Source organism: Rhinopithecus bieti, unplaced genomic scaffold (assembly GCF_001698545.2).
Source record: "Rhinopithecus bieti isolate Rb0 unplaced genomic scaffold, ASM169854v2 scaffold_4709, whole genome shotgun sequence".
Taxonomy (NCBI): Eukaryota; Metazoa; Chordata; class Mammalia; order Primates; family Cercopithecidae; genus Rhinopithecus; species Rhinopithecus bieti.
This window is the reverse complement of record NW_016805139.1, coordinates 2529856-2548162: the sequence shown is the minus strand read 5'-3', so window position 1 is coordinate 2548162 and position 18307 is coordinate 2529856. Positions and strand designations below refer to the sequence as shown.

Here is an 18307-nt window from a genome sequence, read left to right as displayed (position 1 = left end):
TTGTAAAATGTGTAATAGAAAAAAGTGAAATTTAATTTGTCTTGTATCCCTTTTGTGATATAAATTTTAGTTGAAATGACTATAGAGTCTTCTAAAATCATAATTGGAATAGTTTTATCATTCTCTTTAGTCAAATATAACCCCTCCCCCAAATAATTTCAAGAGTAACAAGAAAATTTTAAAATATGTTTAGTTATTATTTTCTTACATGTTTCTGGTTAGTAGTAAAACAAGGATAGAAATTCTCAAGTCAGTGGAATCTTCTGACCATAGCAGCCTGACATTTTCAATATTATCCATATCAGTGCCATCTGATAGAAACATAACACAAGCTGATACTTTAATATTTCCTAGTCACCATACTAAAAAGATTAAATTAATTTTAATTTTTTAACCCAGCATATTCGAAAAATAATTTTCACATGTCATTATTATACAAACTGTTAGATATTTTGCACTCCCTTTTTTCAGCATAATAAGTCATAGATACTAAAGATGGTTTGTACTTGCAGCACATCCCACTTTGGACTAACCACATTACCGTGCTCAATGGCTTCATGTGGCTTGTGGCTTCTGTACTGGACAGTGCAGGTCTATTCTTATGGTGAACCTATCTAGCATGTGTTCTCTTGTGACACTGAAGCCACAGAGTTTATAAATCTCTGTGTTGGTAAATTTAAAACAGGTCAACCAGTAGATAAATAATCTAGGGTCAGTTGTTGCACAAGTTGTTGTAAAGTCCAAGTGAGTGTATTTACCTTGATTAGAAGAAGAAAAAATATCATTGAAAACATATATTCACTCTACATCTTGAATAAAAAGGAATTTTTCATTTAAAAACTCAATGAAACAAGTCTTGGTATTATCAATGATCCTAAGTTTATTGGGATCACTTTGTTGCCAAGAGGAACAGCAATTTTATGTAATGTAAAATAAACAACAATTATTTTATGTAATGTAAAATAAAACTTAGATAAGGTTTCATCAAATACTTACAGAAGCTGTAGATGCTTATTGGTTTGGAGGATAGAGACTACATGTACCCTTTGTGAACATGCCTATAAAGCAGCTTTGAAGCAGAAGATAACAATATCAAGAGTGGTGACTTTGTTATCTTTGGAGAATGCATCTAAAGCCCCCAGACAGTATGCGGAGAGTAGGAGAAGGGAGTCTTAGAGGGTTTTGAGGATACTTAATTTCTCTAATTTACCACAGGGATTATTGTATTAATGCCTAATATATACATAGTAGATAAAATGTTAGAGCAAATGTTTTAAAAACTTAATTTTATATTCTTAAGAGATGAACATTATTTCTACAAATTTGTGAACTATGTATGGTCAAGCAATTTGATTATTCTAACCCATTTTGATTAACATTTACATGCCTTTATACCAACTTAACTCCTAACCTTTAATACAAGTTTTCTGTTAAGATAAAGGGTGAAATTGTCAAAGCACACCCAGTACTCAATATAATACTTTTCTAATGATTCAGAAGATAAAAGAGCAGCATTCTTTTCCTGAAGGAGTTGAAAACCATCAGATACACCTATCTTTTCTCCCTTGTTACATGGTTTGGCCTATTTTAACAGATGACTTTTGAATAATGCATGTAAAAAGCAGTTTGGAAAGGAAACCGTTTTAGTTTAGGAGCACCTCCATTTCATGTTCTGTTGATTACACAAATGGAAAACATACTTATGGGTTACCATAATTCAGTGAATTATTCCAATTCAGTTATGCTTCTTAAATCAATATATTTAAGGTTTATTTGCGATAAGAAATAATTTATCATTTATATCTTCCCATTTCCCTTGCTTCCCTGGATTGGCAAGGAGTGAGTTACAGGCCTGCTATTAACCTTTGTTTTTCTAGGTTTTCAAACAAATTACTACTTACATGTTCAGAAGCAATGATTTTTAGAGCCACTAGAGAAAACTTACTTTTCTTGTATGGTTTATCTTCTTCCTTGACCTTTCAGAGCAATCATATCCTTGATGAAGGCTTATGAAAAGGTAGTTTATACTTACTGCCTGCATTTTTTACCTTCCAGTAATTCCTGCAATCTGACGTCTACTCATTCCTAGTGCTCTGTAGCTGTGCTGAAATTCTTCTGTGGTTTACATTGGCTCTCTAGTTGTTCAGCAGCATCTTGCAACATTTTACGTTGCCCGCCCTGTCACTTGAATCTCTCCTCCATTAAGTACCTCTACAGATTTTCTTAAACCTCTGTTATGATGTCTCTTTTGAAGGCTTGTCTTACTCCCCTGTCCCATAAAGATAGGTATTTCCCTAGCTCCACCTCCAGTTTTCCTCTTTTGCCCTACCCATACTGTCCTATTCCTTGAATTTTATTTCTATAAAAGGTTCCCACTCCAATAGATGTGAAGACAACCCTCCTCTGTGATTGACCAGGCCTAAATTTCTAAATGGTGATGTCTAAATCAACTTCATTATCCCCACTTCAGTCCCTTTACAGCAAAATGCTTCCTCTTTCTAAATGTTCCTCTCATTTTATGGTTTTGACATATAACCAGCCACATAATCTGGAACTACTTCTCTTCCTGCTCCGTCACAAATTCAGTCACAGTAAATTCAATCAATTCCTTTGGAACAGGTCCCTCACCTTGAATATATTGATAGATAGCACTTCTCCAATTCCAGTGACACTCCTGCTCCCGTTAATTTTCTTAAGTTCTAATAGTCTGTGTTAACTTATATCTCATTTGCTTTCTATTAAAATTAAAATATTATTCTTTGTGGTCTGCCTAAATATTCTGCTCATTGTTCAAAAATATAGGTTAAATACCATATCTTTGTAAAACCCTTCTTAACCTCGTCCCCTGTTCTCAGTCCCCGCATCAAAATGCACGCATACTTCCCTTTCTTTTGCCAGTCAGAATTATTTACTACCTTTTCTGGGCCCACCTAATTTTATATACTTCTATTAAAATACATTGTATTTTACTTAGTACTGTATTATGTTTGTGTCTTCTACTATATTGTGCTGTTCTTCCACGATATCACCATATAGTGAAAGAAACACACACTAGGCTTAAGGAAAAGGAAGTTCTTGGCTAAAAATCAACAGCTGTACATTGAATTGAAATAGATATCATAGGTCTTGTTTCAGAGTATAACTATCTATTAATTAAAATAAGTTAAATTTAGTTTAAAACAATATTGGGGAAAAAAATCAAGGACTGAAGTGAATAATGAGAACAGACAATAAAAATACATATGTGTATAATCAGTTATCTCATTTGGTTTGGTTTTTAATATTTTCTAATTGAGGGCAGGGATAATATGCTATTTCTCTTTTCCATCTTTAGTGACAACATGATATATGATATATTTCTTACTTGGTAAATGTTTCATTTGGGGAGTTTAGGGGCTTAAAAAACACCTTCTACTTTTCACTTCAAATTTGGATTGAGCTGTAAGTTAGACCCAGGTACTAGAAAGATGGGAGATTTAATTTTCACTATAAGTACTTTGAACAAATTGAAAGCTGGGGCTTTGAGTCTGCAAGATGGCTAATAACTAATCCCAGAATCAGCCAGATTCACTGAGCCACACAAACTTCTGCTACAGGGTCAGGCCTCAGATCTCATCACTGCTTTACGTCTGTTAGTTGTGCTGTTTGCAGGCATCATAATTTGGAAAAAGGAATCCAGAAAGGGCTAAGTTTCCTGTGCCCGATTCTTTACCATGGTCACCCATCATATAAGCCACTCTTTCTTCCTTGGGGTGCAATGAGGAAAAGCTTACTTGAATGAATTTCCCTCATAATGGAAACATGAGACTTAAGGGAAAGGAGGTTCCTACCTAAAAATCAATAGTTATATATTGAATTGAAATATGTATGATAGATCTTGTTTCAAAGTGTAAGTATTGGATGGGTGCGGTGGCTACTCCTGTAATCCCAGCACTTTGGGAGGCTGAGGTGGGCGAATCACTAGGTCAGGAGTTTGAGACCAGCCTGACCAACATGGTGAAACCCCGTCTCTACTAAAAATAAGAAAGGAGCCGGGCATGGCAGTATGTGCCTGTAATCCCAGCTACTAGGAAGGGTGAGGCAGGAGAATCGCTTGAACCTAGGGAGCAGAGGTTGCAGTGAGCCGAGATCATGCCACTACACTCCAGCCTGGGTGACAGAGCAAGACTCCATCTCAAGGAAAAAAAATATATACATATATGTGTGTGTGTGTGTGTGTGTATATATGTACATATATATAAGTGAAATTTAGTTTAAAATAGGAGAAAATTTTAAGGACTAAAATGATTAATGAAAACACAATAAAATATATGTGTATAATCAGTTATCTCATTTGGTTTCTAATGTTATAATACCTCATATTTTTAATTTGTGCTATTTATGGAATTAATGATTTATGTTTTTATATAATACCTTTTTTAGATAAGCTTCTTAGCCATGTTCTGCCAAGAGATATGCATCATTAAAAGATGTGTCTGTATGCAAGTATAAGTATTAATAGCACATTTAAACACACATATACATTTGTTTTAAAGTTTATCAATGCCTGGGGGAGAGGGAAGAGCTCCAACATAAGTATCATTTAATTGCTTTCTGAGGCCTATCAATTCTCAATCCCTTTATATCAATAGCACTCTTTATTTCTTGGTTAAGGTTCTCATTATTCCTTATCCCCCAAGCCAATAGCCTTATATCATTATTTACTTAAATATTCACAAATATTTATTTATTCTGTGCTATGCATAATGGATGCAGTTGTCAAAAAAAAAAAAAAAGCCTCACTATTTCCTTCTGCAGGGAGTTCACAGCCTGTTTATTCAGTCCTATAGCCTTCAGAGTGATCTTTCTTCTTTTCTTCTGATCACAGTGAAAGGAGTGGGCTTCCAAGAAATAGATGTTCCTCAATTAATGAATTTAGAATACCTGATACTAAAGTACTAATAATTTCCCAAAGTAACTAAGCAGTGAACTTTTAGGTAGGCTGGTTTGGAAATACAAATCAAGAAAGGACTGGTTTAGTTCAACTTTATGATTAAAATCTCCAACATAGCCTGCCATATTAGCTTGTAAAATGAAAATAGAAGTGAAAGTTGAAGCTATGTATATTTCTCAATAACCAGAGTTGGGAAGAGAGATAAAGATTCTAAGCTTGGTCATTCCTTGTAATAGGAAAAAAATAGAAACAGCACCTATTATAGAAAGCATATAAAATATGCTAGTATATTTAAAACTTAGAAAGATGTGTTATTAAAACTCAAGTGACATCTGTTCTTAGGACGAAAACTTCTATGTAAATTGATCCTGCTCTCGTTGTATCCACTGTATGTGGGAAAAAGCAAACAGATTTATTCTGTTGGTACTACATATCAGCATATTCAGAAGGACTTTAAATGTACAAATATACATGTATTAAGCCAAATATTTGTTTAAAATTACCTTTTAATCGCTTGCATTCACAATTGCTTGTTTCTAAATGTACATCTTTCTCTTTCACACCTTTCACTGCATGTTCCATAATTAAGTCATTTTTACTTGCTTTTTCTTTACTTTTATGTTTAAATAAGCACAAGGACTGGAATTTTACCCTAGGAAGCAAGGTTACTCATAATTCTGTCAAGTTAATGTTATTACTTCACAGAAAAATACTAAGTCTATATTTGTGTTTTCAAGTAACACCAAAAGTCTTAATACAATGGAGTATATACTTTAATGTAGAAAATGCTGTCATTGTAATTGTTTTCCAATTATTTTACAAATATTTCTTTATTTTATCTATAGAACAAAAGCCAGTACAGTGAAAAGAAACTTTTAATACATTCAGATTAGATTGACCAATCCTTAAAATAATTTTAAAAAATTAAATAATTTAAAATTAATGCAAAATGTTATTTTATAAATATTTACCACCTTTAAGAGTATGTTCCACACATTTTTATCTTCTGCTCAAAATTTGCTATTCGGTATCTTCACTTGCTTCATGGCTTCTTCAAAGCCTGACTTGAATCATGCCAAGTTTGTCTATTTAAGATTGATTAAACAAAGGCTTCCAGAGGATTTCAGAATTGAGTATATCCTGAGTGACAAAAACCCTTTGCTATGTTTGGCTGGATGGTCTAAAATATCCAAGTTGTATCTGGTAAGTTTTCAAAAGAAAACTTTCTTTTGAAATGTTAGGACTAAACTCCTTTGGAGAGTTATAAAGTCTTATACCTAAATGAGTCCTTTAAGACTATCCACTTATTGCTTCTTTCATACAAGAAAGCCAATATCTATAGAAAAATGTCCTGTTAGAATTTTCATATATAATAAATAAAAAAATTTAATTCTGACCCATTCAGTGTCTTAGTTCCTCAGTTTTAACTAGATGTTTGAAATCTGTGGCTGTACACAGACAGAATCTAAAGGTAACTTAACAAAGTAATGAACCAGTTTTCTAACTTGTGTTTACTGTTAATCACAAGAAAAGTATTATTGTAAATGCTGAGCTGAAAAGCATCCATTTAATTGACATACTTTTGCAAATAAAAACCAGTGAAACTAAAAAAAAATTAATGCTAATTTATCATTTCATATGTCTATGTTCTTCGCTTTTGTTTATCAGTATCGTTTACTTACAGCTTTTAAAGTTCGGTAATTAGCCCTGTGGTTTTTGACAAGAAAATTTAAGAATTCACTGGTAGCTTTCCCATGAATTATTTCTTCATGTCACTGTTTCAACATTAAAGAACATTTTTATTTCTTCTACTTAACTGTGTTCCTGCTTTGTATTAAATTCACACATCCCCACCTTTGCAACTCTACCCAGTAATTTCAGGGCCTGGTATCACAAAGTCATTGGTACCTTATTAAACCTATTTATTCAAACGTAAGCCAGATTCCTGAAGATGCATCTTTAAGAACTTAAAGTTACATTAATACATATATATTTATAGATTAAATACGCACATAGAAGCACATTTTGGAAGAACAAAACTACACTTACTAGGCAGATTCCAAACATCTTCTGAATAAATTGTTTCTTTATTCACTTGTAAGATTACAGGTTTTAATGTTCTTAAAGTATTGTAACTTATCTTTCTAAGGCTTATAAAAGTGAAAATTAAATTATGGAGCAAAGAATCTACACTTTGCCTTTATGGGGTGCTTTTCCAGTCCTGTTGTTCCATGTATTCTTTTATTTTAGGAGTTACTAAATGTCCTGTTTTTTCCTGTCTTGTTCACTGGGCAAACAGGGGTAGATGGTCCCCCTCCCTAGATAGGAGACGACCTCCTAGTCCCAGGATTCAAATCCAGCATGCGTCTCCGGAGAATGACAGGTACTAGTCAACTCCTCCTCACAGACAAGTGGCTTCTAGAAGCTTATAGGCCACCAACTGAAGGATAACCAAGAGAAATGTTGAATGTGCTGTGCTTTATTCCAGAAGCCAGAGCCAGATATGTTGGATGTAGCCAACTCTAGTAAAGCACCTCAGAATATTTACTGAAATGAGGATAGCATACAAATGACAGAGTTTAAACACAGTGAAGTCAGGATCCATTGAAAGAATGTTCTGTTTTGAAGAGCATTTGATTGTGTTTTGAATTTCTGGAAACAAATTTAAATACTGTTTTTGTTGACAAGTAAATAAATAAAATTCTCAGGTGCTTTAGATTATACTAAAATCTGTCACAGAGCCTATTGTTTGTTATATTGGTTGATGGTTTTATCTCAGTTGTCTTGTTTTGCTGCTGTGTACACTCGTTAACAATGAAGTTTAGGCTTTGATTATATTAAGAAATGTCTGTTTTATAAAGTAAAATACCTGGTTTTTATATATATTATAAATATTGTATTGTTAAACACAATATTGTCCAGGGCTAAGGGGTCAGTACACAAGGTAGGTTTTTAAAAATAGCATCAGTGCTTTGAATCCACTTTATGCTGATATGTCAGAAGTGCCACAACATGTATTTTCCATTACTTTGTTCTTCTCGGTTTGAAGTTGACCCAGTTTTCCTATTTTATGGTGTTTATGTATATAGGCTTTATCTTTAAATGTGTTTTCCTGACTGGTCACAAAGGTTTTTGGGTGTTTGAGATGCTTCTCTTCTGGTTCAAGCAGAAATTCAGCCAACACATTGGTAATATTTATTCAGCAGATAAGTAGATGTGGTATCTCAGAAGCAGCACAACTAGTCATGTAAACATACAGATTTTTTTTTAGTGTGTGTATGTATGGCAGAGTAATTTAAGCCCTAGGTAAGCGCGATACAATTTATTTTCTGTGTTTGTAAGCAATCAAGATATCCTCAGGATTTTAGCTTGAAAGAAAAAGGAAACATTGTCACCAAGAAAAAAATTAAGGTTGTTTTACAGATATTGGAAAATACTACAAACTGATATTTTATGAAGGTTTCAGGAACATTTTAGCATCTTTTAATCTCTAAGATACTTGCCTCAATGTGATTTATACTTACATATTTGGAAATTAAATGTAATTCTTTCTGCTACTATCTGATTTCTAGGATAGAAATTCTGGGACTAGAAAAACCAGTAACCAATCTAAAAAGTGTTACAAATGTAGAGTCTTCTCAAAAAAGAATATAAAATAATTGTGTAAATAAAATAAAAATTTATATCTATATTGCTACTCATTTATTCAATAAATACTTATCGTACCCCTACTATGCACCCTATTCTAATGACTAGGTCACAACAGTGATTAAGACAGACAAAGTCCTGGCCATCATGGAACTTAGAATTTTCTTTTAGAAAAGATAATTCTGTGCCAGGCATAGTAGCTCACACCTGTAATCCCAGTACTTTGAGGTGCCAAGGCTAAGTGGGGAGGATTACTTGAGCCCAGAAGTTTGAGACCAGCCTGGGCACCATAGTAAGACTGCATCTCTGCAAACAGTTTCAGAATTAGCTGAGTGTGGTGGCATGTGCCTGTAGTCCCAGCTACTCAGGAGGGTGAGGTGGGCACACAGTCTGTGAGCCCAGGAGGTCAAGTTTATAGTGAGCCATGGTCATACCACTGCATTCCAGCCTGGGCAACAGAGTGAGACCCTGTCTGCCTCCCATCCCCAAGAAAATAAAAAAAGAAAAGATAATTCTAGAAAACCTTTGTATGTATTCCAAAACAAATAAAATAGTAGATTTCATCTTCTGTATTGACTGAGTATAGGAAAATTAAACATGATGATCTTTGTAATGAATATAAATGTAAGTTTATCTGGGCATTGATTAAGCAAAATGGAAATTCAAATAATACTTTCAGTTCTTACATACATGAGATGTTATTAGCTTAATTTAGTGGTATATGAATTATTCCATTTGATTGTCTAGATTATAACTATAAGAGTAGATTTTGGGAGCAGAAATGATCCTTTTAGATAAGATTATTAAAATAAATTCTTACTAAATACATAATTTTGAGTACATATTTTGCTTTTGTATGATGACGTATTTATAGATAAGTCCTATGTTCAACCAAAATAAATACATTTTATATCTCTTGATACTATTATTTATTACTGTAGAGAATAGAAAATTATTACAATACAATTGTATTAAAATATAAGATGAATATGTACTTATAAAATGGGAGATAAATTATGTCAACTAATGTTACATTCATAGGTTACCAGGTCAACCACTTGGCAAATCATAATGAACAGTGGCATTTCATTTCTCATCAGCTCTGATTTTACTCATTCAGAAGTTTCTGCCAATTTCTAAATGAAGTAAATATGACATGAGATTTGGATATAGTGAATGTTCATAAGAATTTAGGCATTAGGTGACTTTTATCATTGGACACTGGTAGCCAGGAAAATATTCTAAAGTTAATAACAATTTATACAATTCAGTTTTGGATATCTTCTATCAGGACCATAGTTGATTATTTTGAAAATAACATTGTAATGCAGAACGTAAATTATTCCTTAAGAGAGTTCTCCAGTACATTCAAATAAACTGAAAAGCATTTAGTTGCCCTCTTGTCTCCCACAGCATATATGTGTACACAAACACATAATGTTTAGTGAACTATTTCTCCATAATTTAATTTTAGTAGTAAGCATTCTCAGTTTTATCTCAAGTGATACCATAGATTTATTTGGAATTAACAAGAAGGTAGGTTTATCTAAGAATTTTTTCTAGAAATTGAGGAAATTTAAAACATTGATGAAGAAAAGTACATGAATTTGGAATCCCAGGGCATATTTCTGATATTAAAATTGTAGTGAAAATTTTCTTGTAGTTTTATTTCTAAAACTGTTGACCCTTAAAAAAAAATCGTTCCAATAACAAAGCATCTCCTTATAAATAACATTATTTTAATACATGAAAATACTAATGAATCTCTATATATGTAAGTATATGAGTTTTAATTAAACTTAGATTGAGTTGTAGCTTGAAATTAACCAAAATTTGTGAGTAGCCATTTAGAAAAATATATTTTCATATGGCCCTGAAGCATCAGAGTTCTGAGTTTAGTGCTTACAGTTTAATCAATCGTCTTTAAGAATGAAAGGCTAGTGTAAGTTATTATTCAATAAAACTTTAAACTATTTTGGTAAATGTTTTATTCAAGAAAATGCAATATTTTCATTGGGTCCATTTTGAGGTATATTTTAACATGTCACTGGCTTTAACAAATTACTGGAGTTACTATCTTCAACATTTTGATTGAGAATGGTATATATATGTGTTTATGTATATATGTGTGTGTGTGTGTGTGTTTGTATATATAGCACATTAAGACAGTATAAGCCATCTAAGTAGTCAGCCATATGTATACACATATATGTATATACACACATATATATGTATATATGATTTTTAACGGTACAATTTAGTAGTGCTTAACTCAAATACCAAAAATATTTGGTAAAATAATCTTATTTCCAGAACTTTAAATTTTTCAGTTAAGTAAAGCATCCCACTATATTTAATTCCTGAGTTGTTCTGCTAAAGTGGCTCTAATTTCTTTTGCAGATAACCAAATTTGTGTGGTTTCCTATGCCTATTAGTTGGTAGCAGCTACTTGTCTCTAAGAATCCTCAACCAAAAGTGTCAAGTGGTTTCTTTTGATTTAAAATGAATTAATCTTATTCCTCCTTTGAAAATATTCTGGGACAAACAAGTCACAAACTTTTTCACTTCCAGGATTCATGGCAGTTGCCACATATTTTCAGAGTTAGTGAAGAACCACTTATAAATAAATTCAGTGCATTACCTTATTTCTTTTTGCTCTATAACATCCTTTATTATCTGTGCTTTTCAAAAATACTCTTTGAATGAATGAACAAAGTGTATCCATGAACTAAAATATGGTGAGTCTATTTAATAGCTACAGTCATATACATAAATATCAATAATATACAGGAAGGTAAATGTATCTTAATTGCATGCATCCATTTTCACTGCATAGGAACATCTCTTATTTAGGTTGATTCTATTCCAATTTAATTTTTCCTTCCCAAACTTAATGAGTAAATAGGGTGATAGAGATTTGCATTGCACATTAAGACAGTATAAGCCATCTAAGTAGCCAAAATATAGACAGATATATTCTTATGATATAAGTGTTAGCTCTAATTAAATGAAAACATTATGTAGTAGACTTTTGCTACAGGATTTCCAAAGCAAAACAAAAGTCTACTACATAATGTTAATTTCATCCTTAAATAAAATTTTAGTATTAATTTTGTCATTTAATAAAATTTTAATGCCTTCAGAAAAGCTTTATTTACCAATGTCTTTAGGGAGTTACCCTAACTGAAATTAGATATTGAAAAGGAAAATAAAACACATAAATTTTTAACAGTTATCTCTGTTTTTCATCAGTTCATTTTATAAACCTTCACACTAAATTAATAGAGAGGAAATAATTACTGAAAATGGAACTTCAAAAGAATTGAGGTTTAAGTAGAAACATCCCATTTTCTGATTTTTACTCTTGCTTTGATTTAATAATAAAATAATTGCTCTTATACCTTACATTTGAATGTACTTTTATGGCTTTAAAAGAATTTCTTTAGTACACTGTGAACTAGAAAGCATAAGGCCAAAATCACATAAAATTCAGTTGTGAATAAAAGGAGAAAAACTCAAGATTTCTGATTCTTGCATGTGTAAACCAAGTAAATATTCTTTATGAATAATACTGTAAAGATAAAAAATTTATACCAGAACAAGAAAGCATGTTTAGACTTAAAAAATGTCTAATGACTATAAACATAATGAAAACACTGAAACAGTCTTGTCTTGTTCACTCGTGTCTAGGGATCTCTCAGGTAAACATGTAATCATTCAAAGTGAACATGTGGCAGAGTCAGCAGATAACTTAAGCACTTAGGGGTGTGAGGTGTGATGGTGTTATCCTCATCAACTTATTAAGGTCTGTCATAGCTCGGATAAGACACTTAAACTTTTATGGACTAACTTTCTTCGTCTCTAAACTTAACTGGTTATACATGGGATAGTGGAATTTTAATGTCTATAGGACAATTAAAATTCCTATGGATTGTTCTAACCTTTCCTATTTTACATCTCTCAATCCAATTTATCCTAAGAAATGGCTGTGTTAAAATATACAATATTTTGGCTATAATTTAGGATTGAAAATAGAAAATAACATTAGAATTTTCTATCTTATTCTCTGCTCCTTTACAGGAAATTATTGCAATTAAGTGCATATCATTTTAACTCAATTTGCATATTCTTTTAAGGGGTTAGAAGAATTGTAAAGACATATCCTTTGTAGTTTTCTTTAGGCGAATCTTTAATGAAAGTAAATTTCATTGATATTTGAAGAGAAAAAAGGGGCATCCTCAATAAGAGGGTTAAAATGAAAATAAAATTAAAAGTTAGATTATGAGCCTTTGCATGAATATTTGTTATCCAGTTATAGAGCACTGGCTCTGAGTTTTATATTTTTATAGATGAGTAAGAAAAGTCTTTGCCTTCAAGAAACAAATATTTAAAGCAATATTTTAATAGCACCACTTGCTAATTCCAAGTAATGCACAAAACAGTCAATTCTAATTCTATGTAATACTACAAAAACTACAAATACTACAATCTAAGTACTACTGAAATATTTAAAATTAGCAAAACCTGTGCAGTGGTAGTGGTATTATGGCCACTCTTTAGGTAAAAGAAAACTAAAGCATGGAGACATTAAGTAACTTCACCAAAATCACTTGACTAGCCAGAAACAGAGCTGAGATTACACCCAGTCTGACTCTAGAATTAATTATTTTAGCCAGAGATACAACATAATTACTGCTGTTCAGGTTATGGACTCTCAGTTCACCTCCTGGCTAGATGTTGAATGACCATGTAAGCTAGAACAAAGTAATCTCTAATTCTCAATTTTCTTATTCCTAAAAAGGATAAAAGAGTAGTACCTAATTCTGAATTGGAAAGAAGATATAAGATAATGCAGATAAAGTGAACATGCTAGCACAGAGAAAGCTCTCAGTAAATGTTGTATATTAGTAATATCATCATCACTGTTTTAACAATCATTGATTACTGTGATAATCTAATATATGAATCCATTACATTTTAGGAGATGAAAAGAGGAGGAGGAGTTTGAAAGTTTCACAGAGGAAATGAAATATCAATTGGGTCTAGAAATTAATAGAAGTTGCCAGGGATCAGAAGAAAAGCAGGCTATTTCAAAAAGATGCCTATAACCCTTTGATTGTACAGAAGTCTTATTCAAGGGCCCACCAGATTCTACACGATTTCTCTGTCTTCTCCTATAAAATTTTTCATCTGAATCACCTCTCTCGACCCCTGCCTCCTTATTATATCTTATTATTTCTTCCCTTTTCCTGAGGTGCTTTTTCTCTAACAATATACATGGCTATCTCCTTCACTTTACGTCTTTGCCAAAATGTCACCATTTCAATAAGTCCTTTCCAACCACCCTACTTAAAATTGCAATCTGCCCCTGCCCCTAAACTCCCACCTTTTTACCCTGGTTTACTTTTGTTGTTGGCATGTGTCACCTTTTCCCATACTATATAATGTACTTGTTTGAGCTACTTTTTGTTGTTTATTTTTTGTCTTGTATCAACAAAATGTACATTTCTTGAAGGTAGAGATAATTGTGGTTTTTTTCCACAGACATATTCCAACCACCTAGAACAGTGCCTAGTACATATACATGCACAAGTATTTGTTGGATGAATGAATGAATGATTGGAAATCTTAATGACAGTACATTTTGTGGGTCTTCCTGAATCTCTCCGCTCTCATCTGCTCTACTTGTGCTGAAGATGAGAAAAGGAGTATTTGATCTTCCAGTCAGTTGCCCAAGCACTGTGGGGACCAAGCATAAATTTCCCATAACTATATTTTTATTTCGAGCTCCAATACCTCCTGAGCCTGCAGATCTAATTATCAATCCTTTCTTCTCCCCTTACTTCTCATCCTCCCACTATGCTTATGCCTTCTTCCCTGTGCTTCAGGAACAAGATTCCATTCCCAACAACATCTCCCATTGATTTCAGCCATGAAATCAATCATGAAGTCTCTGCCCGCCTACCACCCATGATCCCCTCTCCTGACCGTAGAGGCAATCAGGTAAATAAGAACCTTAATGTCAGAGAGAGAGAGTCATCTGTTAGTGATTTCCCGGCACCTGATTTCATGGTTTCGTTTCTTCATTCCAGAACAAAGATACACCCATAAGGCGTGTGTCAGAATCTATCTCTTCCACTCTCTTTGCTGTATAGTATATAACAGAAACAGCTTAGGAGCCAGATAGACTTAGATTTTAATCCTAGCTTTGCCACTTTCTAACTGAGTAGCCTTTCCCTAAGCCTGTTTCTTCATCTACAAAATGGAAATGACACATTCTTAAAGGATTTTCATGGAGTTTAAATACCTTCATACCCCCATCAGTGCCTGCCATAGTTATCCCTCAATATATTGAGTACCCTCTTTTCCAACTGGTAAGGGAATATGATGTCTCCTTCCTCTATTTCTTCCTTTTTTATCTTAGAAGTGGGATGTCAGATTAACACGAGTCTGAAAACACACAGCGGAAACCCTGAATTGAAGGGGCAAGAGAGTGTGAACACAGTTTCTGGCGAAAGTGGAAGAGATTGGGAGAGATGAGCAGTCTCAGAACTCTGTAACAGCCTGTGAAGGCTTGTACCTTGATATGTGTTCCTAGTGCCTAGCAGAACTTGGTATATAGTAGGTACTTAATTAGGATGTCACACAGTAATAAGACAGATATTTGTCTCAACATTGTTGGGGGAAAGGGATATCAGTAAAGAAAAATAAGCTTAATTTGTAGATAATATTAAATACACATTCTTAGGGTTTCACTCTTTTTTGTAATAAGTGTGAGCTTCTTGACCACAATATTTTACATTGCTTATTTCAAATATATGGTACTTCAGACATTTTAGGCTAATTAGACATATGTAAGCTGCCGTAGAGAAGCAAACTTTTATAGAAAATTATTTCTGTGGGAAAATGCATTTCAACTGTTCAGTGCACATATGTACTTTTAAACAGTAGAATAAACTGGGGACTGTAGTTTGCAATGTGATTAAAATGCTATGTGCTTTTAAAATACTATATAGTTTATACAAGCATCTATGAAAATTTTAAATGATTTTAATAGTTTATATAAATACTTTCATTTATGTAAAACATCTTTAACTATAGCATTTTTCTTCTCTTTTCTTCACAATTTGTGGGGAACAGAACGAAAAAATCTTTGTAGCACCAAGTTTCAACTTGTGAAAGTGGAGGGCATTTCACCCCTTTGAAGCCTTTCAGCACCTAAACTATTACCATCATCACATTTATCATTATTACGTTTCATCATTGTATTTGTTTGGTCATCAGCAGAGGCTGAGTTGCTCAGTAGGGATTCATATTGTAGACATACTTGTCTAGACTAATGAAATGTCAGCTTCTCGCATCTTCTGTTGGGCAACTTGTGTCTTCCACTTGGCACCAGTTCTGGTTTTCATTTTATTTATTCATTCATCATTCATTCGTTTATTTATTTTTGAAAAGTACTGACTGACAAAATCATTTAGGTAATATAGTTGCCATTTTTCATGTCTATTGCGTTTATCATTGTATGATGTTAATGTAGCTTTATTCATCATATATTTTGTGTTTAACATTTCATTCCACAGGCACTCCAGAAAGTCTGAAAGATCTAGCATCCAAAAACAGACTAGGAAAAGCACTACCTCTGATGCAGAAAGGTAGGCTTGGTGTTGTGGTGTGCTGACATCTTCCATTTTATGAGTATATTTAGGGGTGCTGTCACTCATTTTACATGATCAGTTCTTAAACACAAATTGTGATGTTTAAAGGCATTCATGTAACTAAACCTACCCCTAAATGGAAATGATCTCATTGAAGAAGAGAAGGATAATTTCAAGGCATTTCTTAAATCTTAGGGTTTAAAAAATAATTATGTATTTCTCTTAGTGATCATTCTGATTACTAATAAGGATTAAATCCATACTCATTCCTATATACATATTAGAACATAAATATTTTGTTTCTGATATCATTTTAAATATTACCAATGAATGTAGTGCCTGGAATATGCAAATTATTGACTGTCTTATTTATCTAAATAATGCCATCTTTTAAAAAAATCACTTTTCTACAAATTTATATTCTAATATTCTACTGGTATATTATAACCAAGGATATACATTGAGATAGTGTAAAAATTATAAGAGATTGCTAACCTTTTGTTTGCAATTTGTCCAATTCCACAAAGGTTTTAAGTATTTTAGGTACAACATATTGACACTTTTTGTTGTTAACATGGTGTAAAAAGACCTAAGAATTGCAACTAACATATATTCATTCACCCATTCATTTATCCAACAATGATTGAGAGCATGTAAAGGGACACAGATGTAAATAAATGAGTGTATTCAAGTATCATAGTTTTCATTATAGAGGTATGCACAGGTACAGTATGAACATAAGGAAAGGTGTGGGGTAAGGATGTAATTAGGAAATGCTTCATAAACAGATGTCCCTTGAGCTAAATCCAAATACATAAAAGTATGTGTGAAGAGTGGAGTATTCTAAGAGGGGACAACGTGAGGAAACACTGAGACTGGAAATATTTTCTTGAGTTTGGGGAAATGGTACCAGTTTTGGGATGGAGAACAGGATTCAGTGGATAGAAAAGAGGCCTGAAAATAAACTCAGAGAAATTCTGAGAGGTTAAATGAGTGACATCACTATGCCATGTTAATACCATGCTAAAGAATTTCAACTTCTTTATTGATCTGAGAACCACAGATGTACTTTAAACATGGGAGGCAGAAGATCTGTTTTGAGTTCCAGAATTATAGATCTGGATTTTGATTTTTGGAAGGTGGACCAAAGGACCTAGGGGTAGATGCAAGGCATCAGCCAGGCTATCCCAATAGGCCTAGCAGAGATAGAATTTGTACAATTCAGTGATTCATTCATTTAACAGATATGTACCAACTATGTGCTAAGTTCAAGTAATAAAATAACAAGTAGCAAAAAAGAAAAGCTTTCCAGAGGATATTAACACTGAGTTGAGATCTGAAAAATGAGTAGGTGTGAGACATATCAATGGATATGGTAGGTAAAAGGGAGATGAAATTTACTTCTGGACAGTGGTCTGTGGAGATATGACTATTTAGGGAACTTGATTTACAATGGAGTAAGGATACAGGGGACTCACGAAAAGTGTTGAGTAGTAAAAGGAGTTGGACTTTGAGGAAGGAAATTGATCGATAGCCTTTGATGAAACCATGTTTGTATTTTCACGTTCTTTAATCCCAGCTCAATTAACTGCAATTTCTTTACCATCATTGTAAATAACTATGATTTCTTAGATAAATTTTCAATCTTCAACCATCATTTTCAGCCCCTCTACAGAATTTCAATTATTTTGATATGACTAAACCTTTTCCTTGAAGTTGTATTGTTTTAATTCTATTCAGTATTCTTTCATTCATTTTTTAAAAGTACTAGTTGAAACTGGGCATGGTAGCTCACACCTGTAATCCCAGCACTTTGGGAGGCCAAGGCAGACAAATCACCTGAGGTTGGGAGTTTGAGACCAACCTGGAGAAACCCCATCTCTACTAAAAATACAAAAGTAGCTGGACATCGTGGTGCATGCCTGTAATCCCAACTACTCAGGAGGCTGAGGCAGGAGAATCGCTTGAACCTGGGAGGCGGAGGTTGCAGTGAGCGGAGATCACGCCACTGCGCCCACCTAGCCTGGGCGACAGAGCGAGACTTCACCTCAAAAAAAAAAAAAAAAAA

General features: G+C 33.2%; 1 protein-coding gene across 39 annotated transcripts in view; it reads left to right on the top strand.

Moving 5' to 3' along the window:
• RIMS1 (regulating synaptic membrane exocytosis 1) overlaps positions 1–18307 on the top strand; it is a 521220-nt gene that overhangs the window by 369374 nt on the left and 133539 nt on the right. For 14 of the 39 annotated variants that reach the window (XM_017871370.1, XM_017871361.1, XM_017871353.1 and 11 more), the window contains 2 exons: positions 7233–7316; positions 16165–16236. The exons of 14 other annotated variants lie outside the window; for them this stretch is intronic. In XM_017871370.1, the coding sequence (XP_017726859.1) occupies positions 7233–7316; positions 16165–16236 (156 nt within the window). Of the gene's footprint in view, positions 1–7232; positions 7317–16040; positions 16063–16164; positions 16237–18307 lie in introns of those variants that run through there. 11 more of the 39 variants (XM_017871387.1, XM_017871390.1, XM_017871382.1 and 8 more) reach the window with 3 other exon arrangements.